The following is a 23,501-nucleotide window of genomic DNA, read 5'->3' on the forward strand; positions in this document are numbered from 1 at the left end:
AGCAGCGGGTGATGGGGAAGAGGCGAGCGCAGTGCTGAGGTCCTCTGGGGCCGGATGAGCCGAGGCTTGGCGCCGCGGTGGTGGCGGGGCTGGAGGAGGGGGCGAAGGAGGCTGTAGGGGCGGCCTCCGCTCCGGCTGCCCTGAGGGGAAGGAGCCCCCGACCATGGAAATCGAGAACATCGTGGCCAACACGGTGCTGCTGAAAGCCCGGGAGGGTGAGAGCCGCGGGGCGAGGCGAAGAAGGAGGAGAAGCGGGAGTTCGAGGCGGGGCGGGCTGAGGACGTATGTTGGGGGAGGAAAAGGGTCTGAGGTGAGGGGTAAAGGGGCCCGCGAGGAGGGGGAGAGGAAGTGATGGAGGAGAAGAGGCTGGGAAGGAGGAGACGCTGCCGGGCAGGGGGTCTGGGCGGGGCGGGGACCCCTCGAGGTGGCGGCGGGAGCCCTCCCGGGGCGGGCAGTGAGTCCCGGGCAGTGCCCTGAGGCACCTGCCCTGCTCCTCCCGCGGGATCTGTTTGGAGTTACTGGCTTGTGGCTTTGCTTCTGAAAAAACACCCCTTCCTCCTTCCCCCTTGATTCTAATAATGTTTTTGCTGGATGTTTTAAAAAGGTCGTTAATCTGTAAGTTCTTAGTTTGTTTATAAATATAAATGCTTATGGATATAAACGATAAAGTGACATAAATCTTCTCTGGAAAAAACTTGCACTCCATCTTGCTGAAATTCCTGCCTGTGAAAAACGTAGCTGTTGAATGTGACTTGTACTTTGCAGTCGACTATTTTGTATTATCCTAATACAAAAGTGTGCTGTTTCCCATTAGATTAACACTTACGGTTTGAGTAGCACTTACACCTTGAGCTGCTGATTCCTCCCCCCAGCTAACAAAAGTTTTGGGTAGATAATTAGTTTTAGTATAGCACGTGGCTGCTGTTTAAAAAAACATCCTGAACTAAGGTTGTCCTACTGCTTTTTCATGTATATAACTGTCCATTAAATGGCCACTTGAATGTCTCTCTGGAATACCAGTGCACTTTGTGCGGATTATATTTTTCAACTTTGAATGTGCATATTCTTTTTTGGTTGGATCCTGCTTGTCTTAATTGTGTTGAGAAGTCCCATTAGTAAAGCTGGAGCTGTTTAAAGTGAGTAAGAGCAGCAGAATCTGCCTCTGTATGTTTTGCAAGTTCCTCCAACTCTAAATGGGTTTGGCACTTACGCCATATGTGTATCCAGTTAAATTTGCCTTAAGCAGCAAGAGAGGAAAATCAGCTTTTTGACTTTGAAGTGGGGTTTAAAAAACAGAACAGTGATCACAATTTTGGGCCATTTTCCAACCTTAGCTGAAGAGACCACCTCAAACTAGAGGACATGTTTTGGCTGGTTTCACTGACGGTAACATGTCTGTGGTGGTGCTGCCTGAATTTGGAATTTGCATTGAAGTGATCTGAGAAATGAAAGGAAAGTAGAATCTGCCTCAAAACTTTACTGTGCCCAAACCCTCACCACAAAAAGCGGAGTGGTAATCTGCAGAGGCTTTTAAGTGGATGCTTAATGTCAGGCTGCCTCTTTAGTTAAGGTTTCACTATGTTTAAAATAAATTATAGTGGTAGAACTGACCAAACGAGATATTTTAATGAACTAAATGAAAGTCGGAGAGCAGCTGATGTGAAGATCAGTTCTACCTGACGTGAAACTTAAAAAAGTAATGGCAATAATCTGTTACTCTCTTTGTACCTTCAACTGGCCTGGGCTCTGTTGTGGAAGCATGCACAACAAAGGTGAATTCTGGCTTTGAAACTCCAGAACTCCATTGATCAATCGGTAGAAGGTATTTTACCTTTTCAGGTCTCAATGCCTGTGCATGGGGTACTTTTTATATCACATTTTTCAAAACCCTCCTTGAAATGAAAGTATTTTCTGTCTGTTGCATACTCTGGCTGGTCTGGGAATGTCTGGTTTACTCCATCTGTCAAGACCATTCCATAAAATCCCTGTCCCAGCTCTGTTCTTATGTGCCTTCCTTCAATTGCAAGGCAATGGGATTTGTGAAGTTAGTGTGTGAGATAGATGTTTTAATATATTCTTTGCTAAAAGGGCCTCACAACTGGGACAGAAGAGCAGACTTTCAAATTAATTTCCTTCCCACATTTCTATTGTCACACTCTATAGTGTATGGAGAGGTGGGGTAGCATGGAAAAGCGCAGAATTATTTCTTGTGGAAGAAAGTAAAATCCAAAGCTAATTTACAATAGCTGCTTCACTTATTTTCATGTGTAAGCTTAGCCATGTCGATAATCCTTCTTGTGAGTGTAGGTGAGAGAAGGTGCTCACCTGGATAACAAATTAGTTGTACAAGAAAATAAAATAACATGCGAATTACTGTGCTCTTATTCTTTACTTGTGGTACATGTCAAAAGAAATCAGTGAGGCTTAATTGTGGCACGGGTCAGTCCAACTTGAGACTCTTTTCTGATGAAGATGAGAGTAGTAAAAGGTTGTACCCTTGAATACATCTTACAAAGTCTTTTAACCCCCAAGATATGTCATTTTCATTTTATAACTATAGAAACAATAAAAGATGTGTACCTGTCCACTTCTGCTGAAAGACTATGACAGGTGCCTAATGGTAATTTAGAAATTCCCAATAAATAACACCAAATATTACTGAGCACATACACCAGATTTGTACACATTTTCCTCTAATTTTAGGTACTCTAATACTTCTGGATGTGAATGTTGATAGGATGTGAATATCATTTGGGTTTTACATTTATAGGTGTGCAGAATCAGCACACCTTGAACAGCAAGGTTCATGTCTACTATTTAAATCTGCTTTGATACATCAAAAATAAATTTGATCTATGTTATTAGAGAGCAAGGAACTCAGATAAAATGAATCTCTTCTTGTTACTTTCTTCTCTTACACAATAAAAAAGGTGTTCTTGCTTTCTGTTTCTAGACTATCTACCTACTCACTCAGTCTTACTGCTGGCTTATTTCATTAGAGGCGTGAATCTTCTAATTCAATTTGCGTGAGGATAACGTCTGTTTATAGGAGTTTACTAATTCCATTTTTCAGGTCATACAAAACCCCAGCTTCCCCCCAGCCTCAAAAGTTTGAATTTTGTCTCTAAGAGGATGTTCTTAGCTTTTAATAAAACACCATTTAATAGAAGCCTATCTCTTTTCATTAAAGACTTGTAATGTCTCTGTAGCAACTGCAACATTTCTCTATGATAAGAAGGGAAGCCATCAGGATTCCTTATCCTCTTTTAAAGCCACTTGGTAAATAATCAAATGCCAGTTCTTTGTACGTGTGGGTGTTAGTGATAACATAATATACGATTCTTGAATGTACCTACAACTAGAAGATGTTATGATGGCACAAAGTACCCTTTGGTACTCCATGGATGAAAGGTTTAGGAGTCGGGAGCTGTACTGCGAGTTTTTCTTTTCTTGTCCAGTTTTTCAGTTGACCTGCTTCTGCCAAAACTGGCCTGTCCCTGGAGGGATTTGCCTTCAGATGAAAACTGCAGTGCAAGGTGTTTTGGGATTCCCTGTCCTAGTTGCCTGGGGGGTTGCCTGAGGGTTAAGTGGCCCTCTGTGTCAATCCTCCTCTTTCCTCTTGTGATACATTACTCTTTGAGAGAAACCTGTATGTGGGAAGGAAAAAGGGGAAAACTTCCTCTTAAGGTGAACCCAATGGTGGAACAAGCACAGGTGACTCAGTAGAAAAACAAGAGATTATAAAGCAATCTCAAAGTTGAGCTTATGAGTGCTGAAATGCAGGAACTGAGGTACAAAACCACGTAAATATTAAGTGATAGTGATGTATGAACTGAGATTGGAAGCTTTCACACCAGGTAGTCCATGTTCTCCTCACTCAGATTTGTGTGAAAGAGTAGTGTACAACAATATGTTTTTCTAGTTGTGTACAGGAACAGAGAAATTAGCACATTCGTTTTTTTCCCAGCAGAAAAATATTTGAAATTAGTTTCACTTGAAGGGCATGGAAGACTTTGTCCCATAAATGGAGAGAAATAATAAATATAAACAAGGTTATTCTGAAAAACAAGAGTTCCACTCCCAATTTTTATTTTAGGTTCACGTTTCTCTTTATATCTTCTGTTTTAATTTCAGTCGCTCTCAGTAAATTCTTTGAGTATATGTAAGCCCTGAATTCATTTCAGCATCCCCACACATAGTCTGTGATGTTGGGAAGGAAAGAAATGAATCCATGTACGTTTTAAACTGCTTAGGAGTCTTTCTTTTTTCATTGCCTAAAGTAGTAGTCTCAAAAAAATACACCCAAAGGGTAGATGCATCATTCCTTTGAAGTCAGTGGCAGTTTACCCCAGGTGAGGATTTATGCCAAGAGTACATTTTAAACATACCTGGTCCATTTGCATCCACTTTAAAATTAATTTATATTGCTGTGGCAGGAGCAGTTTGGGAAGGAGAATTGGATCTGTGTTAGGCATAGAATATCCTCTGATACTATCATTGATTTTGGCTAAATTAAGGTCATGCCTCAAATAATTTCCCCCCAGTTCTTGGTTGTATGGTTCTAGCCTGTGGTTGCAGAATGGGTAAGGCAGTTGCCAGCTGGATCCATGAACCAATCTAGGGTATGTGGGTTTTTGAGGTGGTTTTTTCCTTATGTTGCTGGCTGGTTTGGGTTTGGGGTTTTCTTCCCAAAGTTGGTTTTCATATGAATCAGTAAGCTCCTGCAGATTTGATAATTGCTAGGTGCAGTCCAAGGATGGATTTAGAAGGAAGGAACCTTTCAGTAGCAGAATGTGATCACAGTTTGGCTTATATGAATCCTGTAAGATACTTGTTTCAGAATAATTACCTTAATGATGTATTCTTCACAGAAAATGACCAGTCCACTCAAATAGTGAGTTTTATCTGTCTGGGCTTGAAAGCAATTGAAATAATTCTGGAAGCAAAATAAATCCTACTTTTGCCTGCAGTATAAGGTAATATTTCAGTATAGTGCTGATGATACAAGGAAGATATCCTATTTTGTGTGTGTTTGTAACTAGGAAGATAATTCTATGGAGATTGCTGAGATCAGTTTGGCTATTGAACTGAACTACATTCTTTAATTATTTCAGGGGTCGGACAAGTGGGAAAGCAAGGCACACTCATACCCAGAAAGTCCACCAGCAGCAAATACAAATTTTAACATGAGAGTGCTGAGAGTTTTTGTACTTGCCTTCAATTGTTGTCAGTTCTTCCCTCGTTTGCCTCCTATGTTCTATTGCACTCTTATTGCATTGTGCTTTAAATTGCTGTAAACTCATTGTGGCAGGAAACATGTCTTCCTGTGTTTGTACAGAATTATGCACACTGCCTGCCTTTTTGTCCTTTATTTAATGAACTGTAAGGAGAATGCATGTGGGCAAGTTGGAATCTTAAATAATTACATTTACTAAATAAACACAACACAAGAAGTCTAGTAATTGATACACGCTGCTGCTTTGCTTATTTCAAATGTGGCAATTACAATAGAGGTTTCACAATCAGTTTAAAGGGATTTAATTTCTGTAATATCTGTTGCACTCTTAGTGTACTATCATGCTAAAAAATTCTTTGTTTGTTGACTGTAAAATTGCAGTGTTCTGGGTGTTTTTTCCCCGTTGTAAACCCTGTTCATTGGCTGGTTAGAGACATCTCGAAATGTATACAGAGATGTTACAATGTTTCACTGCAAGAACAGATTGATAAATGCTAAGATCAGTTACATTTACTTGAGTTGATCCCAGCTTTCCCTTGCACACCTAATTGGTGAAGTGCAGAGGCTGTGCAGAGGGTGTGCTCTGGCATTCCTACGTGTGCACATGATCACTGGAGCTGCATAGAGAGCCCATGTGAAGAACCAGTTGTTCGAGTGGTGTTAGCTGTGGGAACAATAAATGATTGTGCACGTAAACAAACGGCACAAATGTTCACGGAGAGAGCTGGGCTTTTGACTGCCTGCTGTGTTACTGCCTTGATAGTCAGATGAGCCAGAGCACTCGAGTATTACCTTGCTGGAGTCCATGTACTTGAATCCAGGAATGTGAGGCCTGTTATCTTATAAATGCTGTAACAATCTGTAATGTATAGATATTTTTTGTTTATTTATTGTACTACTTGCATTTTTGCTTCTGTTTGTGTTCAGAAGTACCTTGACCTTTCTAATGCTGGTGAGTTAGGTGCTAACCTTCTGCCAAAACCTGAATTTTCAGCCAGGTGATTCTGATAAGTTTACTGAGAACCGGCCAGATTGTATTTATCATATGTCTGGGGGGGGTAACAAAAAGAACAACAAAAAAACCCAACAAAAACTCCCTTTGTCCATAAAAATGCGTTTCCACTCTCTTTAAGTAGTTGTTAAGCTGTGACCCTGTGACCAGGCTTGAGTTGATGCAAGCTTGTAGTTTGGCATAATACAACTTGATACAAATTGTATTTTGTCAAAAATTCGCCTGACCTGCAGAATGGAGGAGGTTGTTGTGAACCCCCACAGCAGTATCTTATGAGCTGTCTCTAGAACTTGAAGCATGACAGCCTTCCTCAGGTGATGGTATGTGTGAGCTTGTCTTCTGGTTTGAACTTGGTGCTGTTCCAGTGTTATGGTCTGATCTGAGGAGCTGAGGTATTAGTTCCAGACTGGTTTGTGTCTTGAAGGTGGATCTTGCCCAATAAGGGCATAAAAGCAAAATTTGTTACTCAATGAGTAGTGTTTATAAATGCCTGTATAGCATAAGGTCATAGTTAAACAGGAATGTTTTGATTTATTTTTTTTTTTAGTGAAAGGTTTTAATCTGTATTGTGAGTGGTTTGAAGAAAGATGTGTCTGGAACTAGGAGAAGATTTGAATTCATGTGAGTTTTAAATCTATTAGGAAACTTGCCTTTGCTGTGGGAAAGACATGTTTTAAGGTAGTGTATGTACCCAGCTTATTTTCATGTGTCTCAGTGTAGATGATGTAGAGTTCCTGCATCAATTGTTTTGCATTTTTCCTTGAACCAATTGATTTGATTTATACGCTAAAGGCGTGCTGTAGGTTGTCATCTTGTTGCAGTCTTAGGCTTTCAGAGTTTATCTGGGTGTGGTCTAGTATGAATTTCTCAGCTGGTATCTGACAATCTGGTTTGTGGAATCAGTTTTGCAAGAATGAAGTTGTAGCAATCGTGCACCCCAGTGCTACAGAGCTGTGTGCTTCTCAGCCTCAGATACATGGTGCTTGTCCTGCGCAGGCAGGAGAGCTGGGGCACAAAAAGCTCTATGCCAGAATCTCAGTGCCAGTAAAGAAGGATTCTGCATGACAGAATCCAAATTCATTGTCTCAAGGAAAACTGATTTAATGATGTTCAGTGAACATTGTGCTCACTGAAATGAGAGTCAGTCTGCAGATTAGGTCTGCAAGGAAGATCTCTGTGGCTCTGAGAAGTGCATCTGAGGACTTAAAACGCATTCTTATTTCTTGACATAGGTTGTGGCCGCAGCAGTTTAATTTTTTGCAACTGGTTGTGGTTTTACTGATGAATAAGCCAACTGCATTGCCTTACATACATTTTTCAAATATTTCTCTGACGATTAAAAAAAAAGTTGAAATAAAACATCTAAACATTTTGCCCATTCCATATTCTAGTGCATTGATCTAACTGAATTTAGTATGTATGTTTTTAAGAAGCAAAAATGGGTTAAGAGTTAAGTGTTGAAATAGTAACTCTAAGAAGTAATTTGGGGAGAAGGAAAAGGTAAGGTTCTTGTGTACCTGAAAATGTGATTGAAGTTTCTCCTCACTGTAATGGTGTATTGCTGCACCCACCCTTCTCTTTGTACAAGATGAGTTTGCTTCAAGCTGGACATTGCTTTTAGCCGTGATTCCTTCTGAAAGAGGCAAAAATCAGTAATTCATCTGAGACACAGAGGTCAACCAAAAAGCACCTTAACTTAATGGCTTTCTGGCTCTTCTGTTGGAAAGTGAGCTCCTGGTCTTTCTGGAAGAATTTTATCTGAAGTGTTTTAGAATGAGATTCAGAATAGAAGCTCTGAAATCAATATTAAGACACTTTCAAACCACAAGTGTTATAATTTGATTTGATACTTCTTTTAAGCTGCCTCAGAAATGGAAAAGGATTTTGCAGTTAGGGAATAACGTGACAAACAAATTGGCCTCCTGCCATAACTTTTACCAGAAATGGCTCTTTACATTACTGGGACCTACAGACTTTTACAATTGCATTTGCTGTAAGTACAAGAACAGTCAGTTCAGAGAAAAGTGAGAGCACATTGATTTAGTTGATACTGCTAAGCACTTGATTCTTGTGTATCATTAATAAATTTTATGTAGCCTTTATTGACTTCTGTAGGATGGTGAATTCAATTGCATTCTAGCATGTGTTCTTTTTGTAAAATGAAGTTCATAATGGTCACATTGTAAATAACTGACCAAATATTTGGGCAAAATTCAGCCCTTTTTGTGTTGGACTTGAAGTAAAATGCACTAGCCATCCTCTCCTTTTTTTTGGGTTGGGATGGGTTGAGTTTTTTCTTTGACAGTGCTTCAGAACGTGGTATTCTTGATAAATATCACAGTTCGTTTTGCATTTTACAAACAGCAGTGTGATATGAATTTGGGTTCAGTTTATCATTCTTGATCAGTACTGATTGTGTGGTGTCATGCACAATTGAGTCTTTCTGAGCAGTTTCTAACGGAAGCAGTTTAACTTCTGTGGAACGTTGCAGGTTAGTATTACATGGCTGAACCTGACACTTCTATCCATTGTTTTCATGATCACATAATCTATATCCAGGCCTTGTTATTCAATGTATGTATATAGGCAATCTATATTCCTTGATAATATTCCTTGATTTTCTTTGTGTTCACTTCTGTTAGAAGGGTGTTATGTTTTGTGTGATTTGATTTTCCTCAAGCATATATCCAACTTTTTTTTAAGATCAAAAATATATTGTTAGAATAGTCACAGTTTGTTTTAATCATGCTGGTAATTACAGCCTCATTATTAGTTCTGGTACTGCTTGAAATATAGGATGAGAAGTAAATTCCATATTTTGTGTTCTAAAACTTCATGGAAGGCAAATGACCTGTAAAGTGATTATTAGAAAATGAAGTGCAGAAGAAGTTTGCATTTTTTTTTAGAGAGTAGGTGTCAGTTCAAAGGATGTCCACAAGCCAATGTTTATAGGTGTTTTAGTCTTTATTTTTTCACCTTTCTAGGGATACTAGAGTTGAGAATGTTTTGTGGCTACAGCACAGTAAGATGTCAATATTCCTGTTAGCAAGGATAAATTTGGTATGAGCCAAAAAAATTTGGTGTGAATTTGGTATGAACCAAAGTACACCAAGCTGGGACTGGTCTAACTGCATTGGTGGAATGGTTCAAGAAGCTGTATGTTTGAGTACAGAGGGGCATTAAAAAACAAATGTTTTGTTTTTCTGAAGATTTTAGTTCCTTTCACCCTAACACTACTTCTGAAAGAGTTTGGTACCCTTTGCTGCTTAGTTTCTATTCAGGTTACATTGGGTAACTCCCTTCCTTTTTCTCCCATTGTGGTTAACAGTGTGTATTGCTTTGGTGTGGTGAGAAAGCCTCTCTGTAGATTTGCTGCTGCTCTGTCATGTGGAAATGCATCTGATCATATAGCTTAGTAAAATCTTTTAGTCTTTTGCAGCACTAAATTACTCTTCCACAGAAATGTTTTGGATCTGAAAGTGTGTATAGGTTCCTGTCTATCTCTACTTTTTTAATAAGTATGCTTATCTTCTGTAAATGAAATTGGCCAAGATAATGTGCTGAAACGCAAATGTGTTTTCAATGTAACATGGAAGATGTACCACAGATATATTTTTTTAGAAACTGAGAAAAACATTGTGGTAGTTTTAAAAAATCAATACTAATTCAACACCAGTGCTGTGAAATCTGAAGCATTGAAAATATCTACATTTTACAACAGCTAAGTTTTTCCTGGTATCCTTGTATGGTCTAGAGTAAATAGTGTGTATTGAGCTATGCCCTCACATTTATTAGTGGGATCTACTCTTACTGCTATTACTGCCCTTAAAAAGACAATATTTATGTACAACTTTATTATTGAAAAATGTGTTTAAGAACTTTGTTCTTGGTATTTTGTTACTCAACTTTAATTTCTTCCCTTCTTTACCATGGTTGAGAGATAATACTCAAATTTTTTTTTTGTTCCATCTTCAATGTTGCAGTTTTGTTTGTGAATTTTAAAATACCTAGCTATTTGTCTTTTCTCTGCAGAGAAGTTCTACATACACAGACAAAATGTGAAATATTTATCCTGGAAAAGACTTTACATGAAACATGAAAAAAAGCATTCAAGTTCTTCTGTATCACATTTGTTATTGGTTTGGATATCCTTCTAGATGGATTTCTTTCTAGGCATGAAAAGTAGTCTGACACATCTGTGTAGAACTGACCTAATTTTATGCTGTTAATGTTATGTTCAATTTTACTCTGACACAGTATTGTGTTTTATCTTACTCGTATTTTCTTCTAGGCAAACGGAGTGGGCGTAGTAAAAAATGGAAAGAGATGCTGAAGTTGCCCCCTGTCAGTCACTGTGAGGGTATTCGGTGCTCCATCGGTGAGTGTCCCCTGAATAAAACCTCTCCTGGGAGAGAGATGGATTAGAGTTTGGTGCTGGTAATGGAAAGGATTCTGTCTTGCTTCTAAATGCTAAATAGCAAAAAAAAAAAAACTATTGAAGTAAAAAGCTATTGAAGTTGCAATATGGTAGAGAACTTAGGAGAAAATAAAATTTATGAGAAGATGAAAGTGTATCACAGCTTTTTTTTTTTTGTTAAAGGAAACTGTTCCTTAAGAATAGATTTACAAAACCTTGAATTAAAAAAAAAGGATCACATTATAAATTGATGGTAGTATATTTTGCCCTTTTCCTTAATGTCTTGTAATAGTTTTTTAAACCTTTTCTGTTACTGTCTTGTGTTCCCTCTTTCCAAACAATCTTGTTTGCTTTGTTATTGCTGTTTCACAGTATGGTGGCTTTTTGCACCCTATCCTAAATTAACCTCAAGCATATAATTCAGTGTGTTTTTAGTAAATGGGATAGTCAGTAGAATACAGACGTGACTAAAGAGTGTTTCACTATTCTTTGGAATCATTGCATATTTATGGTATCTTTGATAAACATGTTAATGTAAAATCATCATGTTTGAGTAATGTTTTTCTGACCCCAAATGGGAGTAATGTCCCATTTGTTCTACTACAAAAATAAAAATAAATAAAGATATTTATATATTTTTTTTTTCCCTAGAAAGAGACTATAACCAGCTTTGTGACAAACAGCCAATAGGAAGACTTCTCTTCAGACAGTTCTGTGATTCTAGACCAGATTTGAAAAGATGCATTGAATTTCTGGATGCAGTGGTAAGTATTGAGAAATAGATGATGGCTATCAGTAGGCAGTGTCTTATATATTCTTTTATGTAAATATTGGATTTTTGTGCTGGTTCTGCTGGGATATAGTTAATTTTCTTCACTGTAGCTCAGTGCTATATTTTGGATTTTAGACCAAGATAATGTTGGTAACAAAGATGTTTTAGTTCTTGCTGAACAGGGATTACACAGTGTCAAAGCCTTTGTTGTCCTCATGCTGCCCTAAAAGTGAGGAGGCTGATGGTGCAAGAAGTTGAGAGTGGACACTGCCAGGACAGCTGAGCCCAAAGAATATCCCATACCATATGGTGCTATGCTCAACAATAAAAGCTGGGGGAAGGAAAGAGGAAGGAGGGGAAGTTACAATTTATACATGAGAATGAAGCCCTGCTTTCCTGGGAATGGCCAAATATCTCCCTACCAATGGGAAGAAATGAATGAATTTCTTACTTTGCTTTTCTTGTACTTGCAGCTTTGCTTTATCAAACTGTCTTTATTTCAAGCTGCAAGATTTCTCACTTCTGACCTTCTGGTTATTAGTGGGGGGAAGTGAGTGGGCGCCTGTGTGGCGTTTAGCTGCCTGCTTGTTTAAGACACAACCATTTTATTAATTTTCTCTATACACCTCTGTTTCCTAATGCTTCATAGTGTGAAAACATAGGCTTTGCTGACTGTAAAGCTGTAACTTCTGATGTCAAAAACCATCTCTGTTACTTAAAGGAAAATGTTCAGTGTTTGCTATGAAGTCCCTGCCATCTTGGTATGGTCCGAGCTACAGAAATGGGCATGATGGGAAAGAGAAAAGCAGTTTTAGGGAGACGTGCTTCTTGGCTTCTAGAGCCTGAAAGGATGTCTGCATTATGAATATTACTTGCTATACTCAGGCTTCAAAATGTTATAAACATAGACTTAAAAATGTTGCAACTTGCATGGAAGCCCTAGGCTACGTAGCATGTGCTAATTAAAAACTATGTAATGGAGATGGAAATTTAGAGAACCGTCTATGGAAGGAGAAAAAACATTTTTTTTGAGACTAAGGGAAAAGGTCTTGATATATTTACATCTTGATATCTAATGCTGAATGGCAAGGGAGGAAGGAAGTGTGCCCACAGCTATATTTTGCAAAAAATCCTCAGCCCAAAACCCTCTTGGGGAGGGGGAAAGTAATGAGGAGATTAGGCAGGCACAAAACAGCCCTAAGAGGAGAGAACAACAGCTCAGAGCTTTTGTTCTTTGTCCCTCACAGTTAATCCAAGAGCAATAAAATACAGTCTCATACTGAGATTGCTGACAAAAGAACAGGTTTTCTCAGTCCAGCCATTTTTGTTCTTGCATGCAGAGAGCAAATGGCCAAAGAAGACAGAAGCAGGATAGTGCTGCTTTTTGCATGCATCCCAAACTACAATACTGGAATGCAAGATGGCTCTGGAAGAGGCAGGGTATAAGGAATGTACATGGGATTATTGTTGTGACTCCTATTTCACAGTATCTTCCTTCCCCCTTGGTAGTAAAAACTGAGGCACTAGATCAGCTAAAAAACAATTTCAGTGTCAAATAGGTGGAATTGTTTATATTTGTCAAAGAATCTGTGTGCAATTGGACTTACTCCACAGGTGTGTTTCACTTTTGTGACTCCCAGGAGCTGTTTGAGCACCAGATTGCAGAGACTAGATTGGCAGTTGGAGACTGAATGGACCGAATGGAAATCCAGAACAGTGGAGCTTTCATTCCTGAAGTGAATATAAACCAGAGCCCTTAATAAGTGCCATGCACTGACAACTGTGGATTTACCCTTAATGCTTACAATTTCTGTACACATTTTAATCCTTATATCTTAGATGAGGAGTAGCAAGATCTTTGGCAGCACAAAAGAGAATGTATCTTAGGCTGTAAAGCAGGTTGTAAGGCAGGTGTCCTTGCTCTACAAATGTAATTTTCAGGTAAAACTGTCTCTAAGAAGTAACTGTTTTTCACTATCTAAAAAATTTGAACTGTTTTGAAATATGCAACCTATAATGTTGTGTGGATTGCAACACTTCTGTGAATTAGCAAAGAATGGCATAGCTCAGATAATCTGATGTAAGGCATGGTTTCACAATTACCTTTTTGTATTTGTTGTTTAACTTCCATTTGAAAAATCAGGAGGAAGAATTATTCTTGGGAGTCATTGAAACGAGATAACCTTTGGTGACTCATGATCTGAAACGTGCATCCTGTCTTGATCAAGGATGTGAGATAAAATACCTGCTATCTCTTATAGATGGTTCCTGAGTTAGCCTGATTCCCTTTTGTGGACTTCGGCTAGCTTGATCTTTTAGGGGTTGGGGGGTTTTTATGGTTGGTATTCTTTGTAAGACAACACAAGAAGCAAAAGCTGAGGCTGTGTGCTTTTTACCTTGGCTTTTCCTAAGTTTAGCTTTTTAAAATATTAAAGAAATTCTAGACTTATTATTTTGGAAAAAAAATTTCCCAAAATGAAATGTCATAACCTTAAAAACCTTGCATCTTAGTCACTACAGTTGTCTGACTCTTTTACATGAAGCAATGTGATTTCAGCAGTGTGATTACTTCAGGAGTCCAAAATTAAGGTAGTACCAATGCTGTGTTGTCTACCTGTACTGAATACTGAGTCTGGTAAGGTCCAGTTCTTGGGAAGGCGTGACCTAAAACTCTGGAGTCAGCTTGGCTTTACAGAAAGAAGAGTTGTGAAATAGTTGAATGTAAATGACAGAACTTAAAGTGAGGAATGAGTTATCCAATCTAGTGACTCATTTCACTAGCTAGGGACAGGGTTACTCACATATGAAAAGGAATCAGTGACAGTTCAAACTTCCCTGTAAGTAACAGAATTCTTTGGAAAGGCCACCTCTCAAACTTCCTTTTAAATTACACTATCCACTTAAAGCAGTATGCCTAACTAATTGTATCAAATTAGTGTTAAACGTGCTAAGCAGACTGCTGAACTTGATAAACTGTTCTGACTTGCTCAGATTGATTAGCAGTTGCAGAAGAATTCCTTACCATTTCCTTTCCACTTTTTGTTGTGGAATTGTGCAACTGTGCAAACACAGGAATTGAACAGCAGAAATTACGGCTTGCATTTGGATTGGTGGATTTTAATGGTGTTGAAGTGGGTGATACCATAATGTCTCAGTAGAAAAAGATGTTGATGACTTGAGTCAGTGTTGATTAGTGGTCATTAATGGCAGAACTGGAAATCAGGAATTCCGTTATTTCCAGTATTGTGTGTGTGTTTGATTCTTGGACTGTCATTTTTAGTGTTTTAGTTTTCTTTATAAAGGTAAATAACTTCTGATTACATCAATTACTTGTAATCTCCAATGAGGTTTTTAATGACTGTTGTCCCAATAAGCCCAACTGTTGTTTTGTTTGATACAGTTCTCCATTCTGGAAGTCTGCCATGTATTCTTTGTTCCTAGGTGCATGCATTTACATCCTGACATAGGAAATAAGCTTTGATTGAGTTGGCCCAGCTAACAAACCTAATGTGGGTTGCTGTTTGGGATTGCTCTTTTCTGATTCTTCTTTCCCCAGTTTTTAGGTTGTCTTTAAATCTTGTAACTTCTGATGTCTGCTTCTAGATTTTTCCATAAAATTATTAATAGTAAGTAGTTATTGGAGTTTTTCAGTAGTAGTATCTGTGTGGTGATTTGTTGGTTGTGGGTTTTTCCATAAGTAACTACTTCTGGAGCTCTGTTCAGCTGCCAGTTGTTTATCTGCAAAATGCACAGTGTTACACAATTCTCTTTTTCTTCATCTCAGTACCAGATGTTACTAAGTCAAAAACTTTCAAAATTTGTATCTAGTCAATTTTATTTTTTCAAAGAATGATGTAGGGTTTGGTTTAGATCTTGTTTAGAAGCTTGTAGAAAGTACAAGTTTCACCCAAAACTGAAGCAAAGAAGGAAGGAAAAAATGAAGGAAACAAAGGAAAAAAAGTACAGTGAAGAGAAAGCTGATTATTGTACTCCCGACTATTTTCTATCTGGATCATTCTGTCCTACAATACTACATAAATACTATTTCATTGTAATTGATCTAGTTTAACATCTAGGATGCAGTTTCTAATTGCATTTAGACTAATTGTTAGGTTTTGTATGTTTTCCAAAGATTAAATTCCATATGCTTGTTTTTTTCCTTAGGACTGTTCTTCATACATGTTTCACCTTATAGCCTTCTGTTCCTTTTATATTAGCAGTATTGTGTTATTCATGATAAAATTTACCTATCATCATGTAATAGATGTCAAGTGACTCTGAACATAATATCATTTTCAATTCCACTTCCCTAGGCAGAATATGAGGTATCTTCAGATGAAAAGCGCATAGACTGTGGCCTCAAAGTTTTAGAGACGTACTTCACTAATGGGGTAAATATATTGCAAAAATTTCCTCATGTGCTTTATAAGTGTCAGATAAATAGAGAGATCTAAGTAGTTGCATTGTTTTTAGTAAATTGACTTTTCAAACTTCATTGATCCCATTTTTGTCTTTCTGAGAGGTATGCTGCCTTCTAAAATTCTGCTCAATCAACTTGAGAGGAAACCTTGACTGATCTCTGCTTTTATATAACTATTACAATTACAATTTTTTCTCCATTTAACACCTACAGAAAATTTAAAAACAAATTAAGTCAGGGTATTGTCATCTGAAATCTTTTGGACTCCTGTGTGGCCTTGGTTAGTTTGTTGTAAATTTTCAGAATTGCTGCAGGTTTTCACCAAGTGAAATGCTGTTTTCTTCTGAAGCATTCTATTACTTTGTTTTCCATGGTAATCAGTAATAGCTGATTTTTTACATTTATCAAGTATCTTTTTTTTTTGGTATCCAGTGGAAGCTTTTCTGTGGGTATATAATGAGATATTTGCTTTTTATGAATAGATGCTCCTTCTGCTTCTCTTGCTATGGTCACCTTATACAAAAGGCCTTGAAGATGCCTTAAAAACAGATAGAATCTTAATTTGCACATCTTTTTGAGAATTTCTTTGGGACTACTGTAATTCACGTACATTTTTCAATAAAACCCAGATTTCTTTGATATATTTGAAATAGTTTCCCAGTCTGTGTTTTTCTTTCTCCTTCTTTCCATCCTGCCAAGCCAAAGAGATGACTTGCTTTTTTGGTGGTAGACTTATGGTAAGAAAAAGAAATTTGACTTATTGCCAAGTTTATTCCCCCAGATGCGGAAATAGTAAATAACTGAAATAACTTTCAGTGCATTGTTCTATAACAGGAAATAAAAATTTTGCTCAAATACCACTTTCTTGATTTTCTCTTTAGTCAACCTGTTCCTGTTCTTTAACCATATTAAAAATTTTAATTTATCTTTGAATACAAAATTTTGAGTTTTTCTATTGATTTTCATGCTTTCATTGTTGCTTTCCTTTCTTTTTATTATGTTAAGTCTGCAGCACACTTGCCAGAAATACCTCAGGAAACAGTAAATGAATGTAAAGCAAGACTGGAAAAGAACCCTTCTAAGGATCTTTTCATGGACTGTACTAGGTAAGTTAAAAATGCCTAGTGCTAAATTTGAGAATTACAAGAGAAATCTATGACTTTCTAAGGAAAGTGAAATATGAAGTTGTTATACCCAGAAGTACTGAGTCCCTGAAATGAGTAAGTAAAATAAGAAACTTGGAACAGATTTATTAGAGGACTAGGTTTCCTTCAGATGTGATTTAGATGTTTGACTTTTGCAGAGCTTTTTCTTTAATGCTGCTTTTGCATGAAATCACACTGTCTGACACCAAGAATTCTGTAAGATAAATGGTATTTCTCTTTACTGTATTCTTACTTTTTGACAGACCCTCTTCCATTATGAAGGTACTCAGAAAAATATGAAGTTACAAGTTGAAGCTTGAAAGGTTTCTGAACAACTTTAGACATTTAAAGTTCTTGAAAACAGGTTTAACTGAGGCCAACACTTACGTGCCATTAAGATGGCTGATTAGAGGATCACTTGTGGTAGTAAACACAAAACAGTACAACTTGGTTTTGTTCTGCAGTCATGAACTGATATTTCACACAGCAGTAGCAGGGGAGGCTTGTCTTGGAGGGATGGTACGTGTTTATGAGTGTTACATGTCTTTCTAAAGCCTTTATGTTTCTAATATTTCTGGTTCTTCAAGGCATGCTTGATCATGTCTGAAGGATGACTACAGGTTTTGTCACTGCTTGGGTCATCTCCCTGGCAACAGAAATAAGCATGCTTTGTAATAAGCTGAGATTATAAGATTGAAGGAGCTGTGTGAGAACAGCTCATAAAACATGTCTCAAATGGAGTGTCTCATGTAGGTCGTCCCCTTTCCTCTGTCCAATAAATACTTGACTACAGTTTGAATGACTTGTTTCCCTCCCCACCTCCATCTTGGTGTGTTTCTTTTAAAGTACTTGGTGTTCAAGGTTTGAATATGGCATTTAGTACTTCCATTTCAAATCCTAGAAAAAAAAATTATTTACCAGTATCCAAAGAATGCATGAAACCTTGTAGATACTTTGAGTTCATATTTGCAGGGTCATACCTGGATAAAAACCTGCTGAGAAGCTGATGTTTAAGTGGGTTTGAAGACAATGAAAATGCAGAGGTCAAAGTGTCTAGTTCCTATAAGTAGCAGTAGTTTGGCCTTCACAAATGTTTTGACAGTAACAGTTTTCTGTAACAGACACTCACTTTGTGAGACATTTAGGTTAAAACCATTGTAGAGCACACTGGCTCTGCTGTTTTTCTGCCCACAGCCTCATTGATATGTTTAAATATATGTCTGTAGGTTGATAAGACCTCTTGCTTCAACAGCCTTTTGTAGAATAAGATGGATTTTATTTTTCTGTTTATTTTCCTGTTAGAATTGTCCATGAATACCTAAGCAAAAGACCTTTTGAAGCTTACCAGGAGAGTGTGTATTTTTCCCGTTTCTTACAGTGGAAATGGCTGGAAAAGTAAGTTTATTTATAATGTTTGTGTTATAATTTAGCTTTGCTTTGTGGCAAATTTTGATTTTTATGCTGGAAATGCTGTAGAGCTGAATGCTAAATGAGACTGCCTGTCTAAGAAATTATGATCTGAAAGACAAGATGTAAAGGATGATGTTGATGGGCAGCAGGAGAGCCAATACTCCAATGGAACTGTCTGTCTGTAGCCTTTAAGTGATAAATCTTAAGTCTTTGAGTGGTATTGGGTAAATGCAAATTCAGAAATATTTGGCTGTCAAGTGTGCAGTGGAATACCAATCTTTCTTGGAAATACTGTCATCCTTTAGTTTCAAACTTGGTCTAATTAGTGGTTAGTAAACAGATTAATCTAGTATTATAACCCACTGGGTAATTGGATAACTACTAGGTTTTTTAGGGTGGTACAGATACAGATCTAGTAATTACAAGATAGCAAGATTTACATATATGTATCAGAATGTAATACATTCAAATCAATACTGGGTGAGTGTCAGACTCTTATAGAAGGTTGAAATTGTTACAAATTGATTCAAATTTAGCCCCCTGTGACCACACATTTAAACATTAAGGTGCTTGAGCGCTGATTTTGTTGTAAATTCCAATTATCCAATGTCTTTATTTTACTGAATTGGTTGCAAAAGCCAGTAAGAGAACTAGGGAAGTCACTCAAATTTTCTGGTAAATGAACCTCCACTGCTGTCCTGAGAACAAAGCTGCAGTAGCAGTGATGCTCATTTAAAGCAAACACAGGAAAACTCACTACCTTGTAATAGCCCTGCTCTGACACATTTAGGAGTTTTAGCATAGAGGGATCAACAGCTCTACTGCCTCCATTTATCTGTTCCTCCTCCTCTGTATCGGTATCCTAACAATTTGGCTCTTGAACTGCTCTTGCATACCACAACCCTTTCTTTCGTAAAAAGCAAAGTGAAATCAGCAATGGTTTACCTTTTAAATGCCATATTGTAAGCATGATCCCATTGAAATGCAGTCTGCATGTCAGCGAGTCAATAGAGGGAGGCAGCAGGAGGTGATAATGGCCTGTGCTGAGAGCACGTAGGCTCTAACTGTTGGGCAGCAAAAGGCCGACCTGCCCAGCTTTTCTTCCTGCCATTGGCAGTGCCTGGTGACCAGATGAGGGAGCCCGCGTTTCTTAGCAGAGCACCCCTTTCATTTGAAATTCAGCTTATTATGGTACTTCTACATGAGGTTAAGGCAACATCTGTTCAGAAATATGTCCAAACAGAAAGGAGAAAATGAAGACAGACCTCGGGGTGGGGAGGGATTGCTCACATTTGTAATTCCTGTCGCAGTAATTGTTTCTTTCTGTTAATCAGGCAGCCAGTGACCAAACACACGTTTAGGCATTACCGAGTACTAGGCAAAGGTGGATTTGGAGAGGTGAGTACAGAAGTATCTTTCTGCAAGGCAGTTCTTAAGGAATCAGAAATAAAAGGGGATTTTGTTTAACTCCTGTCTCTATCAATCTACATTTGACACATCACCTGGCAAGCTGTTGTCAATACAAACTGTTTTAATGTGTTAAAGCACTGTAGGTCATGCACAAAGCTGCAGAAAACTTGTAGTGACTGACAACAGTCGCTTCTATTTAGAAATTTCATTTGGAAATGAGAATTTAGTTGCAATTTGCTAATTATGTAGAATGTTCATGAATCTAATTTAAAATCTATAGATTTTAATAATTCTGTTTATAATTTATTGAACTGCCTCTGTACGTATTTTAACCAGAGCCCTATATGGAAGGACAGTGCAACTAAATTACCATTTTCTTTCTCCTGTTTGATTGTGATGTGAATATTTGCCCTCAACACATACTAGGACACTTAGCATTGTTACTGTAGTCACTTGTTTCACTAACACAGGATCCACAGTTTTGCTAAACTATTCAACCTGGAAAGAAATGTGTTTGACTCTGTATAATCACTTTTTTTACTTCTGTTACAGTTTTTTTAACCTTTAAAGTTGTTTTATGAGCAAAGGCACTGTATTGATGCTTACAGACCATAATTTTCTGACAGCATTAAAGAGTTTTAATTTTAATCTTCTTTAAAATAAAAATTCTAAAAAGTCTCAAGCATCTCTGACACACTATCCCTCTTTTTGTAGGTGTGTGCCTGTCAAGTACGGGCAACGGGAAAAATGTATGCTTGCAAAAAGCTAGAAAAAAAGAGAATAAAGAAGAGGAAAGGAGAATCAATGGCTCTAAATGAAAAAAGGATTCTAGAAAAAGTGAATAGTAGGTTTGTAGTAAGTATCTACTTTGAATCTATTTTCAGAAATTTATCTCGTTTTGTTTACTTCATTTCAGTCTCTTCCAGGAGCTTGTGGGCACAAAACTCTTTTTAAAATTGATTTAAGGAGTGCATGAGAGGAATGATTGATACACTAGTAAATATGTTTTGTGTGTGATTCAGAATAGTTCAGTGCACAAGGATTATTTTTGGTCCACCTGCTTTATTTCTGACAGCCAGAACATTAGACAGTGTTTCAGCATGCTGATACCACTGAATCTTTGTCCTCTGCTTAATAGTTGAGTTTTTATATCCTGAAGTATTTTCATAGCATTTGTACTCTGTTGCTGATATATTTTAAGACAAACATGACATTTCAATAGTGTATTGATTCAGGTTATATTGCTTAGCTGTGTACCAAGGCTGAAAGTGGTATCTTGAATGTCAAACAATTAACTTTTTAATGGAACTTCCATGTAATGGAAAACAGTTTTAATACCTAAACACAATGCTATTATGTAAATTATGCTCTGTTAGTAGCTCTAATTACTAAGCAGTGAAAGAAGTTAAAATGTTCAAAGATACACCAAGTAAACATTTCCCCAGGTAATGTTTACTTTTTAATTGAACAGTCATTTAAATGTTAATTTCAAATAAATTTTGCTTTGGTTTGGAATTTATTTACTTATAAATTTTGTATTGTGTTCAGAGGATTTTAAAGTACCTGTTTTAGAGAATAGTGAAAGTTATTTATAAATATATGTGTGTAAAATATATATGTATGCATTTTCTGATAAGTTTTATCTATTAAAAAAACCACTGTAGAATACTACCAGCTACAAAAAAAGTTAAGAACTTGCTGGGCAGACACATTAATATTTTAAACTATGCTAATGTTATTTTTGCACAAGGCTTCTGGGCTTAAATTGCTTGAAACCAAATCCAGAGAGTACCTGAATTTATCCATAAATTACTAAAACAGTTAAACTTCTACTTTTGAGTAACATTTTTTTCAGCATATGTAAACATTGTAAATCAATGATTGATTCAAGTTGAATTTGAAATTGCTTCCAATGGTGGTTTTTATGCAACAGAGAAGATCTAGGCCTAGCATTTGCAGTAATACTGGTTTTGAAGTGGGCAGATAAATTGTCATGCCTCTGTCACAAGTACAGTCATAAATAGCTAGACACATCAGTTAAAACCACCAAATGGGAATCTATGCCTTGAGTAGCTGATTTCTGTATTTATTTTATTTTATTATTTAGTACTGTATTTGCACTTCTGAAGGAAGAGTTTGATCTGTTACTGAATTGAACAATTATTTACTTGTACTGCATCTAAAATACATTTGAGTAAAAGAAACCAAATCCTACTGATTTTTTTTACCTAGCTAGTTTACCTAATGTAAGCTAAGTATATGTTTGAGTTCTATTGCTCTTAGTACAAATTAGGTAATTTTGAAGATCCTACCAAAAGATCATCTGCATAGCATAACTTTTTCTATTGAAAATGAATTTGTAACTTAAGCAGTTAAATTTTGTGATATATTGCATTGTGTTAAATGGCGAAGGTTTTTTTTAAATTCACAAGTCTACTTTAAAACTTGAAATGCACTTAAAAAACTTTTACCTAAAACCTGAAAAAAAGTGGTGCTTTGTCCTTGCCTACCAACTTCACATTTCAAGTATAGTGACAAGAAAGATTGTAAGGAGTTGTATTGAATCTTTACTGTTGGCAGGTTCTAAACGAGGGGAATATGCAGTTACTTGGAGGGGAGGCAGGGGTAGGAATAGAAACTGCACATTTGGTTGAAAATAATTTGAGTTCTTCCAGGGCAGTTTTGAGTCTTGTAGTTCAGGAAGATGAAGCATAATTAATGAGATATTAATAAAATAAGGAATATGCTCATGCGATCTGGACAAAGAGTAATACAGGTAACATGCAGCTGAGGGGCATCATCAATAACTGTATTTGCTGGGTATCTGAACAGATCTGCCACTAATCTTTTGTGTTGTGTATGTGTTTTGTGTACACAGGCAAACTAGTCTGAATTCCTTTGTGTTTTCCAGTGCCCTGCAAGAATGATTTTCCACTTGTGTGTTTTGTTCTTTTTGCCTTGAAAAAGGATTCATAAGTTGATTTGTATTGGAAAAAAGATCTGGGAATTGTTCTGGGGTTTATGAATGATTAATGGTTGTGTTCTCACCCTGCCCATTTTTAGGTTAGTTTATCCTATACATATGAGACAAAAGATGCCCTGTGTTTAGTGTTAACCATAATGAATGGAGGAGATCTGAAGTTTCACATATATAACATGGGAAATCCTGGCTTTGATGAAGAAAGGGCTATTTTCTATGCTGCAGAACTGTGCTGTGGTCTGGAGGATTTGCAAAGGGAGAGAATTGTTTACAGGTGAGTATCATCTACAGTTACTTGTGCTTTTCCATGTCTCTTCAGCATTGAACATATTGTTTCCTACTAAAACAGGTTTGTCTTTTAATTTTGTAGGAAAAGAATTTAAAAAAATTGTTTAGTTGTCCTTTTCATGGCATATCCCTAGAAATATATCTCTTAGGTCCTCTTGCTGTTGATTTAGGTCTCAATGCTTGATATATTTTAAAACAGTATAAGTTTATTCGAGGTTTGTTTGTAAAATGAAATGAAACTATAATTTACAAAGCAAAATAATTTATAATTTTAATACATAAATTTTAGGAGTATTGCATTGTATTCCTGCCCACTCTAAAGTAATTCACAGAGGGCTCTAGAAGTCCCTGGCTGCATTGCATGTTACACTCACAAAGGTAACAGGATAGCCCATGTGAAAAGCTCCTTCT

General features: G+C 37.1%; 1 protein-coding gene across 2 annotated transcripts in view; it reads left to right on the forward strand.

The window, feature by feature from the left end:
• The first annotated feature begins 20 nt into the window (after positions 1-20).
• Positions 21-23,501, forward strand: part of GRK4 (G protein-coupled receptor kinase 4) — a 35,515-nt gene continuing 12,034 nt past the window's right edge. For both annotated transcript variants that reach the window (XR_014616109.1, XM_084204373.1), the window contains exons 1-9: positions 21-215; positions 10,540-10,626; positions 11,317-11,429; positions 15,751-15,828; positions 16,863-16,963; positions 18,305-18,397; positions 19,747-19,810; positions 20,537-20,677; positions 22,886-23,076. Coding sequence is in view for 1 of the 2 variants with exons in the window: in XM_084204373.1 (XP_084060499.1) it covers positions 164-215; positions 10,540-10,626; positions 11,317-11,429; positions 15,751-15,828; positions 16,863-16,963; positions 18,305-18,397; positions 19,747-19,810; positions 20,537-20,677; positions 22,886-23,076 (920 nt within the window). In the remaining variant the exon portion in view is untranslated. The remainder of the gene's footprint in view (positions 216-10,539; positions 10,627-11,316; positions 11,430-15,750; positions 15,829-16,862; positions 16,964-18,304; positions 18,398-19,746; positions 19,811-20,536; positions 20,678-22,885; positions 23,077-23,501) is intronic.

Source organism: Fringilla coelebs (assembly GCF_963513975.1).
Source record: "Fringilla coelebs genome assembly, chromosome: 4".
NCBI lineage: Eukaryota > Metazoa > Chordata > Aves > Passeriformes > Fringillidae > Fringilla > Fringilla coelebs.